General features: G+C 31.5%; 1 protein-coding gene across 1 annotated transcript; it reads right to left on the reverse strand.

The window, feature by feature from the left end:
* Nucleotides 1-1063: 1063 nt before the first annotated feature.
* LOC105804374 (uncharacterized) lies at nucleotides 1064-2630 on the reverse strand. Its single transcript, XM_012636968.2, has 2 exons — nucleotides 1554-2630; nucleotides 1064-1467 (listed from the first exon to the last, which is right to left on the reverse strand). Exons 1-2 carry the CDS (start codon nucleotides 1935-1937, stop codon nucleotides 1246-1248), a joined length of 606 nt encoding a protein of 201 aa, XP_012492422.2. The 5' UTR covers nucleotides 1938-2630; the 3' UTR covers nucleotides 1064-1245.
* Nucleotides 2631-12251: the final 9621 nt, after the last annotated feature.

Genomic DNA, 12251 nt, shown 5'->3' on the forward strand with positions numbered 1-12251 from the left:
TTAAAAGTGAACCAAAACTTTACGATTTAAGAAGAATATGTAGGCATCCACTATCACACTATCCTATTTATAAATTAACTCATATATAAATTCCAATCAGGTTTATTTCTAATAATGACTCATTCTCGCACGCTTCCACTAATTAATCACATCTTATGAGGCTCTTCAAATGTCCTAACTACTAACATGTTACCTCCACTAGGATGCGAGGTGTCTTAAATATGTCTCACAAGCTATTATACTTATTTTAATGACAACACTAAAAACACTGGTGGCAATCTTATTAGCGGGAATCTGCAGATTATAAAGACCCAAAGAGAGAGAAAATCAGACTTCATGTAGAGAGAAAATAAAGATTTTGGGATTTTAAATCTTTGTATAAGGTTTTGGGTTGAAATGCAAGGAGGAAGAAGAGAACAAAGGAGAACATGCACGAAAATAGTGGTGGACGATAGTTGCCACAGTGGCCGGTATCTAACCAATCTAGAATTCATGGCTGCTTTGCCTTGTAATCACCACAAACATTGCAGCGTCTGTACTGTGCCAAATAACGTTCACAAAATCAGGTTGTTCAAACATGAAAACAGCATGTACCAATGTCAAATTCAGTCCACCAAAAACAGCATATTCAAATTTCAAATTCGGTTCAGCTAGTTTGAACATAAACGGCGGCATGACAGGCTGCATAAAGATCGTATAAAAGGCTCAACTCATTGGTGGATCTGACCGTTAACCATTCTCTGTCTTTTTTCTTGTGTTAGAAAAAAAAAAAAAAAAACAGGAAAAACAATTGGTCTAAAGTGTATTACGCATGGAAATAAATCAAGATAATTGAAATTTGTTCTCACCAACAGTTGTTTGGTTGTTATAATACACACTGGTGTGATTCCACTCAAAATAACCATGGTTGTAAAAACAGAGCTAGACTGATCGGTTCAACCAATTAAAACCAGAAACATACAAGCTAATTTGGAGAATTAGAGAGCCAAGCAAAATCAGTTTAAAATACAAAGTAGTTAAAAACAGACAGTTTTTGTTTTTAACACAATAATTGGGCTTTTTTCTTTTTGGTTCATGTTGATCTTTGGTTTTTTAGTAAATATACTTATTTCCTAAATTTTATGATTGTTTTATTAGCAATGTATTTTTTCTTAACTATTATTAGTTTATATTTTTAATTTTTCTAAATGATTGAACAGAAAACAGAATAGTTCAATTTTTACAACCATGGAAATAACCAATTGATTAAGTTCTCCTGCCTATATGATTGCAAGTAATATACACAACAAAAATGAAGGAATAAAGTTGGAGAGAAGTGTTGGAAATCATACTTGCATTCAATCCCGAAGCGCTTTGAGGCCGAGCTTTTTTCGCGTTTACCATCCTTTCAGAAGAAGATTGATCATCATTTGTAGATGTGGTTGTAGGAGCAGTTGATGTAGAAGCCTTCCTTTTATTTGAAACATTCTAAACAAAAAATACGTTAAAGGCTATTTCAGTTTCAACATAAATAACATGAGACAAGTGTGAATAGAGACAAATAGAAATTATACCTTCAAGTTTACGTGATTTGATGATTGTGCATCTGGCATCATGGGGCATTTGGTTCTGCTGTGGCCTTCTTTGTGGCAAATGCTACACTTCATTATTCTTCCAACCCTGGACATTTTCACCTTCTTTGGACCCTCTAAGCCTTTTCTCCCCCTCCCCTTTTGTGGCCTCACATTGGATGTCACTCGTTTCTTGTGAGTGGTAGGCAAGCAGGAATGTTTAGAGAAATATGTCTTAACCCTAAATGAATTGTCGTTGCCATGCTGAGAGACTAATATCCCCCACTGACAACCATTTGTGGCACATTTTGCTCTCACCAGAACTTTTTCAGTCTTTTTGTAGCAATATGAAAATTGATTTTTCAAAGAATGGTCATTAAGAGCCATCTTAAACTGTGCAGCATCTCTGAATAACTGGCCAAGAAAAAACCCTTGATCGCCAACACCAGGATTGTAAGACAATCCCCCCGAAGGTACCCTTTGGGCATCTTCAGCATCCAATCCATCAGATGTGGTTACATAACTACCTGGATCATCCGAACAATGTAATCACTCTTGGGTCCATCATCACCAAAACTGTGTACAACATCTTGGTCATCACCACCAGCTCTGGATTGTACTGCATAATTATCAGTCATACCATGTGTTCCGGATGACCTTGCACCACAATGGTCCACACCATGTGGTTCAGATAGGCCTGCACCCACATCCTTAGCACCCCCTTTTCCAAGCCTAAACCACCTACATCCTCTGTGTCGAACCTCTTCAAATCTTTTAGTTGAGTAAGAGTTAACTCATCGTCCCCCTCATCACTAGACCAATTTATTCCATCTATATCGAGATCATCTTCTACATTCTCCTTAATACCCTCCTTACCATCTTCATCAGACGACTTGTCAACCGACTTAAAGAAAGCTATAGGTAAAGGAATGTCACTAGATTTCTAATTTCCATCACCGATGTGGTCAACACAAATAGAAATTTCACCAAATTTATTTAAATGGTTTGACAACTCAAGCACACTATTGTCGTCGAACAACAACTTCAAACCATCCTCTAAAGTTTTTCCTGGCTCTAAGAAATACAACTGTTTAACCTCATTGAAGGCATAGTCGAGTTGATGCACCATCGACAACAAACTCCAATAACATATCTGTTCGACATCATAATGCTCCATAAGTTCTACTTTCCCATTCAGATATGATGATTTTGGGTTCCCCTCAAAAGTTCCACCGTGATAGAATCTTATTTTAACTTTTTTCTGGGACGATCCGGCTCCACCTAAAACATTTCAAAAAAAACATATTTTATAAAATATATATCATATCGTTTATATAACAAAACGATACCATCCATAAAAGTTTCCATAAAGTCCAGATAAACACAACTTTCATTACAGTTTACATAAAACTATATAGCAACCTAGATCAAAAGTCTGAATTAACACTTTATAACCCTTTAAGACGAAACTGCTTATAACCCTAAACCAAAACTCCAATCTCAAATAGTTTATAACAACTTAGCAAATAACAGTTCAAAGAACACTTTATAACAACATATGCGGTTTCTGGGACCATAACACAAATTTCAGCCTATATTTTAAGAAACCCAATGCACCAAACATATAGCAAAACAATTATGCACCACAAGAGCTGCCATGTAGTGGCAGACATGTGGGCTTTCTGGGACATGGGGTTTATAAGCGAACATAACAAATGCATGTTGCACGTGTTCATTTTTTTGTCCTTTTCTTTACAACAAAATAACAGGAAGATCAATGCTTCAAAAAGAAAAAATAAGAAGAAGAAGATCGAGCAGCCCTGCCCAAGTTGCCAGAGAATTTTAACAATTTTCTATTTCGAAAGAAGTACGAACACGTAAAAGATAGGCTGAACTAAAATATACGAACGTGTGCAACATGTACTGAGCAGTTCCTAAACCTTGAAAAGTAACGCCGCTGGCCTCAAAATGAAACAAGTAAAACGGCAAACACCTCAGATAAATAAATGAGAATCGTCCTGTAACGAACAAGTAAAAATAGCTCAGTAGAAAAATCCTTCTAAGGAGAATAAAAAATTACGGGCAAGATAATTTTACTATAATGACAAAAGAACAAAGAGTACAAAAAATGGAGATAAAAAAAACTAAACCCCGAAAACCCGAAAACAAAGAACCTTTAAATTATGAGTTTTAATCTAATGAGTGTATCTTTCTAAGATTGTAAAAGACCCTATTTATAGGCTAAATTAGTAAGTCAAATAAACCATGCTAATAAATGTTAAATATATTATACTAATAAATACTAAATCTTCTAAAAAGAAAATATATTTTTGTTTAACTTAACTTGTAAGTAATTTTTTAGAATTTGGTTCACACAACTCTAACATCCTATGTTAACTCTAGTCTAAGACTGTTGGGGAAAAAAATAAAAAATACCGGTGGCCATTCTTCGAATCCCTGCAAAATAGTAGACTGATGATTTTGGTTTGATTTGGTGAATTCCGATTTCAGTAGGTTTTAGATGTTTCCCTTTAGTATTTTTGGTTCAAGTTTTTAGGTCAAAAACGATTCTTTGGAGGGGAGAATAATCAAACGGTTTTGGGTTTGGGGTCTGAAGATCAATGGTTACGGGTCGGTTCAAGTATTATTATGGAAATGATCTGTCCAGTTAATATGCATTTAAGAAGTCATGTTTAGATTTTTTTATAGATAACAATAGTTTTAGGCATGTTGATTTATTTGGTTTTTTAATTCTATAAAAGAAATATTTAATTTTTATTCAATTTTTTGTTTTTTAGTTCATAAATTTACTTTTTCTATCAAATAATTCTAAAATAAATAAAAATTTAATATTTTTCTTTATTTTGCTAATGTGTATACACGAGAATTGGCAATTTCATGAAATGTAAGCATTTAATTAATTTTTAAATTTTAAATTTTAAAATATATATATAAGAATTCTTTTAAAAATTTAAATTGATTAAAATTATAAAAATATTGTTAATATTTTTAAAATTTTTAAAATTAGTTAAATGTCGACACGTCATCCACGTATATATCACATAATAAAGTGAACAAAGTTAATTTTTCCATTCATTTTGAGATTATTTGACCAAAAAAAAGTTAAAAGTTAAAAAATAGCGAAAAAATAAATTGGGGTTAAAATAACATTTTTGGTAAAATTAGAAGGCCAAATAAATCATTATGCGTTTATTTTATTGTCTCTAATTTTCTTTTCGATTTCTCTTAATAACGTCATCTTCAAGTCCAAAGTTCAAATTTGAGACAATGTATCTTTTCATTACCCAAACACTTAAAATTACATTGTCACTTCAAATTTTAAGGAATTCTAATTCCTAAGTGTATTAATAGAGTATAATTATATTCTAATTCTCTAAATCATATTTGGTAATATAAATTATAATTACATAATTGCATAATTTTAAATTGATAAATTATAAAAGTTATCAATAATACTTAAAAGAAAAAATCTATTCAATTATCAATAATACTCTAAACAAGTATCAAAACTTAAAATCAAATCATCGTATATAATATGTTAATAAAACAATGCAACAATACAATTACCAATAAAATTGATAAGAAAAATAAACATTTTATGTAATTTTATTTAATTACTCTAGTATTTTATAGTTATTGGGTTTCTCTCTAGCATTAAACATATACTCCTTTTTACTATAGATTAATTCTTGACCAAGTATAAATAATTAATAAAAATAATTTGTAATTTAGTTAAATTTAGTATAAATTGTTTATAATAAATACTATAAAATTTAATCAATTATTTAGTAGGTCAAAATGTATAGAAAATTATTTTTCATTAACAAAATTTTTAGATTAGGTAAACGAAATTACTAAATATTTAATATAAAATTCAATAATTAATTAAACTTTCAATAAAAAAAATATCATTCAATTGAGCTCTTTATCAAATTTAATCAATCCATTAAGTCTTTGAATCCAATTTTCCTTTTACGTCGTTAACTTCGTCATGTGACACGTTAATATTGTGCCACGTGACAAAATTTGATAATTTACGGTATATCTGTTTAAAAATCATAAAAATTCTAAAAAAGGATTTTGAAAATTAAAAAACTAGATTTAAAATTATTAAAATAATAGAATTAATAGAAAATAATTTAAAATTAGAAAAAATACTTTTAAAAATATATAAAATTTTAGAATTTTTAAAATTAAAAATGGAAAACAATATTAAAATTTATTAAATATAATATAAAATTGTAAAAAAGATTAAAAATTTCAAAAAAAAAAAAAGAAAGAAAGAATTCAAATAATATTTAGGCACACTAGTACTCAAATATATTGTATCAAATAATTGCGATTTTATTGAGGATGTTTTTTCGTTGTTCTGTTTTGATGATTAGTATTTTGTTCTTCGTTTAGGTGGATGAAGAGCCGTGCTGAAACATTTCGAGTGGCCGGAACAAAAGGCCGATGCATTGCGCGGGGTTGCGTTTTAAGAAATAACGGTATTTATATGTTTAATTACAAAATTTATATTATATTTAAGTAATTAAAGAGTATATACTTTTAAATCTAATATAATATTTTTTATAATTTTTTTCCATTTATGAAAATTCTGAATATTTTTATTCTTAAATGATTTTCTATTTTTATTTTTATAATTTTTAGAAAATGCTAGAATTCTAAATTCTTTTAAACATTTTAGAATCTTTTATGATTTTTTAAACAAATATAGTAGAAATTATCATGCCAAAATTAACTGTCAAAGAAAAGTTAAGATTCAAAGTTTAATTGATTGCTTAAATTCATCCATTTTTGAATGCGGGTTTAATACTGGAGTTATATATATATATATATATATATATATAATAAGCCTTTCCCAACAAAAAGAAATTTGTTTCCACTCTTTTGACCTAGTTGCTGTGGCTATTGTCAGTGTCGTCGTCGTCGATTGAGAAAGCTATCGGTTGGCCTGCCATTCTCTCCTTTTTTCAAATGCCTAGTTTGAGTCTTTCAGTGAACCCTTAAACCAAAATAGAATCTTTTTTGATCTAGTTCTGCCATGGTCGTTAGTTTTCAGTATGTTTCTCCCCTTGTGTTATTTCTTCTCACTATTTGGATCTCTAAATGGTGAACCAAAGACCACACTTTGAAACAAAGATAAGTTTTTTGGTGTGTGTATACTATGGTTTGTTTGCAATCAATGGATTTTGGTTAGGGCTTACTCCATTTAGGTAGAGTTGTTCGTTCTGAGATGATTGAGTTTAGCTGTGGTTATTTGAAGATGATATTGGTGTTTGGTAAGGGAGGCGATGGCACTGGGTAGCCATCGTGTTTGGTGGCTCATTGGGCAATGAAGAACTTGGGAATGGTGGATTGAAGATGGGGTAATGGCTCGAAAAAGGCCCTTAAAAGAGATGCTTAAGAGTTCTCTCCCTATAGGGAAAGGGAAAACAACGGGGTAATCATATTGAATGCTTAGTAAATTCATAGGCTTTAAATCATAACTTACCTCAATTAAAATTTAATACGAAATCTACTAGCTTGTCAAGTTTGCCTAAATATGACAACCACAAATCAACAAGGTGAGTTCAACATATATCATATTATATAGAAATTCAAACATATAATATTCTAGTCCACTTATAATCAACATTTCAATGTCATTTACATAATCAATCAACATTTAATTAAGTCAATATCAAATTCATACCATTTCATCTATTTATAAAAAATACATCCAATTTAAATTTAATGTCAATCACTATTTCGTTCATTATTCAAATTTCGAATCGAATTCATTAACTAACACATCTCCATATTGACCCTCTAAACTCGTATAATAGGTTCGCATGATCTTTCACATGCTATATATATTCATATATCGCAATATGTTTGTGTACCATGAAATCTTGATATCAACTTAATTCAAATATCATTTATCAAATTTACATTTTATATTCCTATTAACCTGACTCGGACTCGAACGGATACATGGATCCAATCAACACACCAATTTGGCACCCAGTGCATCATTGAAAACTTCCAAAGTAAATAGTTTGCTCCTAACCGCTTTATAAACGGGTTATCGTTTATAGTTAAATATCACACCAAAAATATATAAGAATTAAAACGACGGTGTCCGCAAGTGCACATATCAAATTGTAATATAGTTCAGTACAACGAAATACTTTGGAAGTATTCCGAGGATCGTACCCAAGGGAGGATGGAATAAATTATGAAAATGCTTTTAACAATAATAAGTCTAAATAGTACTAATTAATTCATAAATTATGATGAACCATAAAATAAATTGATGAGATAAAAATAAATAACGAAAAATAAATAAATAAGAAAAATAAAAAAGGACTTAAAATCAATAAACCAATAAGGAATATTAACTCTTTTCAAGGTTTGTCACTAACTTCGTATTAGTTTTAGGGTGCATTAGCTACCGATTAACCAATTATTACCTCCCAGCCTTTAATTAACTAATCGATTGGTTGATACTCGCTTATCTCCCAATGTAACTTTCTCAATCAAGATAAATTACGATGTACTCGATTTGACTTATCTCTTGACCTCGTCTAGCTTATGATAACTTCCTAGGGTTGTCAATCCTAGTGGTTTAAGCACATGTAATTCATACCAATTGATCCCACTCGAGAAACCCTAAATCCTCTGTTAATTACATCCCCATCCACTCGTTAATCTCCTATAAGGAATTTAGCCACTCATATTATTCATAATCTTTATCTCAATTGAATAAATCATGTGAAGAGCACGACCGATTTGGGAAAGAAAAGAGATTTGAAAAATCATGGATTGAATATCGAATAGGGAACAGAGTAGCAAATCAATTGATTTGAATAAAGAAATCAATCAAATGTAAGAACAAGTAAATTGAAAAACTTTTGAATCAAAATTGAATTCAAGGGGAAAAACAAAAGAGTTAGGAAAAGCCGAAAGAAAAATAATCTAATTCTACTGCTAAACTACTAAAGTTTTGAAGGCGTCTAGGATGACTTAGATACTTCAAACCCCTAATGTCTTATTTATAGATGTGTTTGCAACCCAAATTAGGTCTTCGGCATGTCCTAGGTTTTCATATAAAGTTGATTGCCAGGATGAAAATAACCTTGATAAACTTAGGGAGCACGACGACCTGTGTTGAGCCACACCCTTTGCGTGGTGCAACACGACACCCAATTTCTACCTTGTGCCGTTCGTTTTGTGCTTTGACATTCTAGGAAGCTTATGCATCACTCGACCCTTACTTCCACATTAATTGGGCCTTTATATTTCCATCCTACACACTCAATTAAACCAATTAGTACTACCTAAGGCCTGTGTCGGCCTATTGGGTCACAACACTTACAAAATGTGTTAAAAAATACTTATTTTATTAATATTTAATCCTACGGCCTAATTACCGAAAACAAAATATAAAATACTCAATTGCCTAGAAAACAATCTCTTTAAGTGCAGAATTGACCTGAATTAACTATTACATCTGACAACAAGTCAAATACCCTCACACTTAATTCTTTGTTTGTCCTCAAGCAAACTAAACAAAACAAAATAAAAACCAAAAATAAACAAAAACTGAAAACAGGAAATAAACATGCAAAAATAAGAAAATGTACTTGATCTAGCTTGATACATGAGATTGGATTGGAGCATTGACACTAGAAAGATTTGCTTATATATATAACTCTAGCTAGAAATTTAAACAATTGAAAGTTGTTTACACCTAAACAGATTAATTCAATAAATTACAAAGTAAACAAGTTTAAGAAAATTAAATATATAGCTCCATCAAAATGTTTATACGAATATAGTATTTATTTTTGCAGGGTATAGTTAGTTCGATTATTTTTTCCTACTGGATTTATTTTTGTCCATGCTTTGAACTCTAATGCAATAATATTTCCCCGATAATCCCTTATGATTTTTTTATTTTTTTTGTGCCAATACGATCGAGATTTTTCTCAGGCACTTTTTATATGGGTTATATTAGTCACATTGCATCATTTCAATAACCATAGATTTTCTTGAGTATTTTCTTTTAATTGAACATATTATACTTTTACAAATATAATTACCTACTCATATCTACCTTTATCACTTGGTATATTTAATCTCTTTTTCCTATTTACAGTCTAATAAACTAAACTAATTAATTTAAATATAAGCGAACTAAATTATTTAATTTAAGGCTAGATTTATAATTTAAAAAAACAACAACCTAGATATATGCTTTTAACCAATCACTTGTATTTCTACAAGCTCAAGCACAAAGAAAACATGCAATTAAAAATTAAAATTAAAAATGAAAAAAAGAAAATAACCGAAAAATTAAAAATTTTCCCAAGTCACCCCCACACTTTATTCGGCACATTGTCCTTAATGTGCAATTAAAAATATAAGGGAAAGATGTTACCCGATTGACGTGATACGTGTAATCTCAATTAGTGGGTGATAATTCTTGAAAAGAGTTATATTTTAGGCCTTTAGTCCTAGCTAATTGCTTGTATTTTGGTACATTTAGTGGCATGTTAGGACATTTTATTAGTATTTTTATCATTTGCATTAGGAGCTTTGGACTGTGCTTACATGTTAGATACTTTTAATTGCGTGTGGAAAAGTTGTGTTTGGTGGTTTGGCAGGTGTAGGATGTTGAGAAAGAAATAAAGGAGTGAAGGTTTGCTGGGGCAAAAGGTTGGATAGTTTGCCACATTGTATGTCGTGGTAATTCAGAGAGATGACCGAGTCAACACTCAATGCATACCAATCTCAACCCAACTCTACTTGTACCAGAAAAATCTACCTAAAAAAGAGGAGAGGATATTGTGGGCTGTTGGAGCTATCCTAGGAAGAAAAGCTTATAAAAAGCCAAAGGTGGAAGCCCTAAAGGATGTGGAGATTCAAAGGCAACAATAGAGGGTAATGGCTACGTAGAGACGGAAAGAGAAAGCTGAAGGCAGTCCCTCTCAGCCACCACAGGACAATGTACTGCTGGATTACGAATTAGTTTGGCAACAACCATCTTCCTAAGTTCTTCCATTATTTCTATTTTTGTTCTCCTATAAATTGATTTGATCGAAACAATGTTAGATGTTATTTTGAACTTGAATTTTAATTGCCAACCCATGAATTAAATCTCATAGGGTTGGGATTGCATGATGAAACTTTTATTTTCTTTAATGGTTGAAGCATATATTTGATTGAATCTACTGTTTCATTCAATTGCTTTTATTTCTTAACTGTATGTGTACATTCTCTAGACATAGATGAGTATGCAGTATGCACATAAACTAAATCTAATTCTGAAAAGGTTGGATTGGTTGGACTGAAATTTAATGATACAAGTGGGTATTCAATCGAATACCTGCAGTAGACTCTAGACATAGAGCAATGTTTGTATAGAATGAAGGTGAAACAATGTAGAGTCCCGTGTTAAGGCCTATAGACACAAGCCAGGTAACTTTAGACCTTGCTCTCGAAAGAAGCAGATCAGTTTAGGTCTCTTCCAAGTAGTAGGTTAAGTACGATTTGCAGAGGCATTAATAAAAGTAAGGACAGATTCTTAGTAATCCCAACTTTCCAATCAACATCGTAAACCTTCTATCCTTTGCCGTAGTATCTTTGCCATAGCATTCTTAGTTGTTTATTTATTAGCTCGCATTTTATTCATGTAATTATTCTTGTAATTGCCATTGCAGTTTTACTTTTCCTTTGCCTTAACATTTTCTAATATTAGTCAATATACATTTTGCACTTATCCTTATTATCTTAATTTACCACTGCTTACTTAACTCGGTTTTGCCATAATATTAATCATTGTCATAACTTGACCATTTCTATACCTAATCCAATCCCCGTGGAGACGATATCACTTATCACTTTATTACTTGATTTAACGTGTATACTTCCACAATTCACATATCATATTCCCACATGACAAGTTTTTGGCACCGTTGCCGAGGATCGGCAATTTGGTGTAATTAGGTTTGGTTCTTTTACTTAATTTCATTAGTTTATTTAACTTAGTTTAATTTAATTTCTATAGGTTTGTCATCAGTGCATGGGAAGAGGCATTCCTGCTAACAAAGAATATCCTTTTGACCCACAGATTGAAAGAACTTTACGAAGAAGGTAGAAAGAATTGTAAAAAATTGCTAGGAATGAGAATGATCCTGACCTCAATGATAATTCGAATGGTCAAGATGTTAATCCTCCTGTTCATAGGGTGATACCTAGTCTGAATGATAATTTGAATGGTCAAGGTGCCAATCCTCATTTTCGTGGGGTGATAGATGACTGAGATAGACCAATCTGAGAGAATGTTGTGCCAATTTTGGATGACCTGAATCCAGGGATAGTCAGACCATAAATACAGGCTCAATAGTTTGAGCTGAAACTGGTAATGTTTCAGATGTTGCAAACAGTAGAACAGTTTGGTGGACTGCCCACTGAAGATCCAATACTGCATTTATGACTTTTTCTAGAGGTTTGTGACTTGTTTAGGCAACAGGGTCTTCCTGAAGACGCTGTTCGACTTAAACTATTTCCATATTCTTTAAGAGATCATGCGAGAGCATGAATGAATGCTTTACCATTGGAAATAGTGGCATCATGGAATGATCTTTGTTAGAGGTCTTTGCTACGGTATAATCCCCAAGCATGAATGCT

This window comes from Gossypium raimondii, chromosome 11, assembly GCF_025698545.1.
Source record: "Gossypium raimondii isolate GPD5lz chromosome 11, ASM2569854v1, whole genome shotgun sequence".
NCBI classification, from domain to species: Eukaryota; Viridiplantae; Streptophyta; class Magnoliopsida; order Malvales; family Malvaceae; genus Gossypium; species Gossypium raimondii.

What these genes read in the sequence shown, in the direction of transcription:
- LOC105804374 (XM_012636968.2), bottom strand. Translation starts at nt 1,937, where the DNA reads ATGGCTCTTAATGACCATTCTTTGAAAAATCAATTTTCATATTGCTAC. An exon ending in CAAATCACGTAAACTTGAAG is followed by an intron (nt 1,468 to 1,553) that starts GTATAATTTCTA and finishes TTTTTTGTTTAG; the next exon opens with AATGTTTCAAATAAAAGGAA.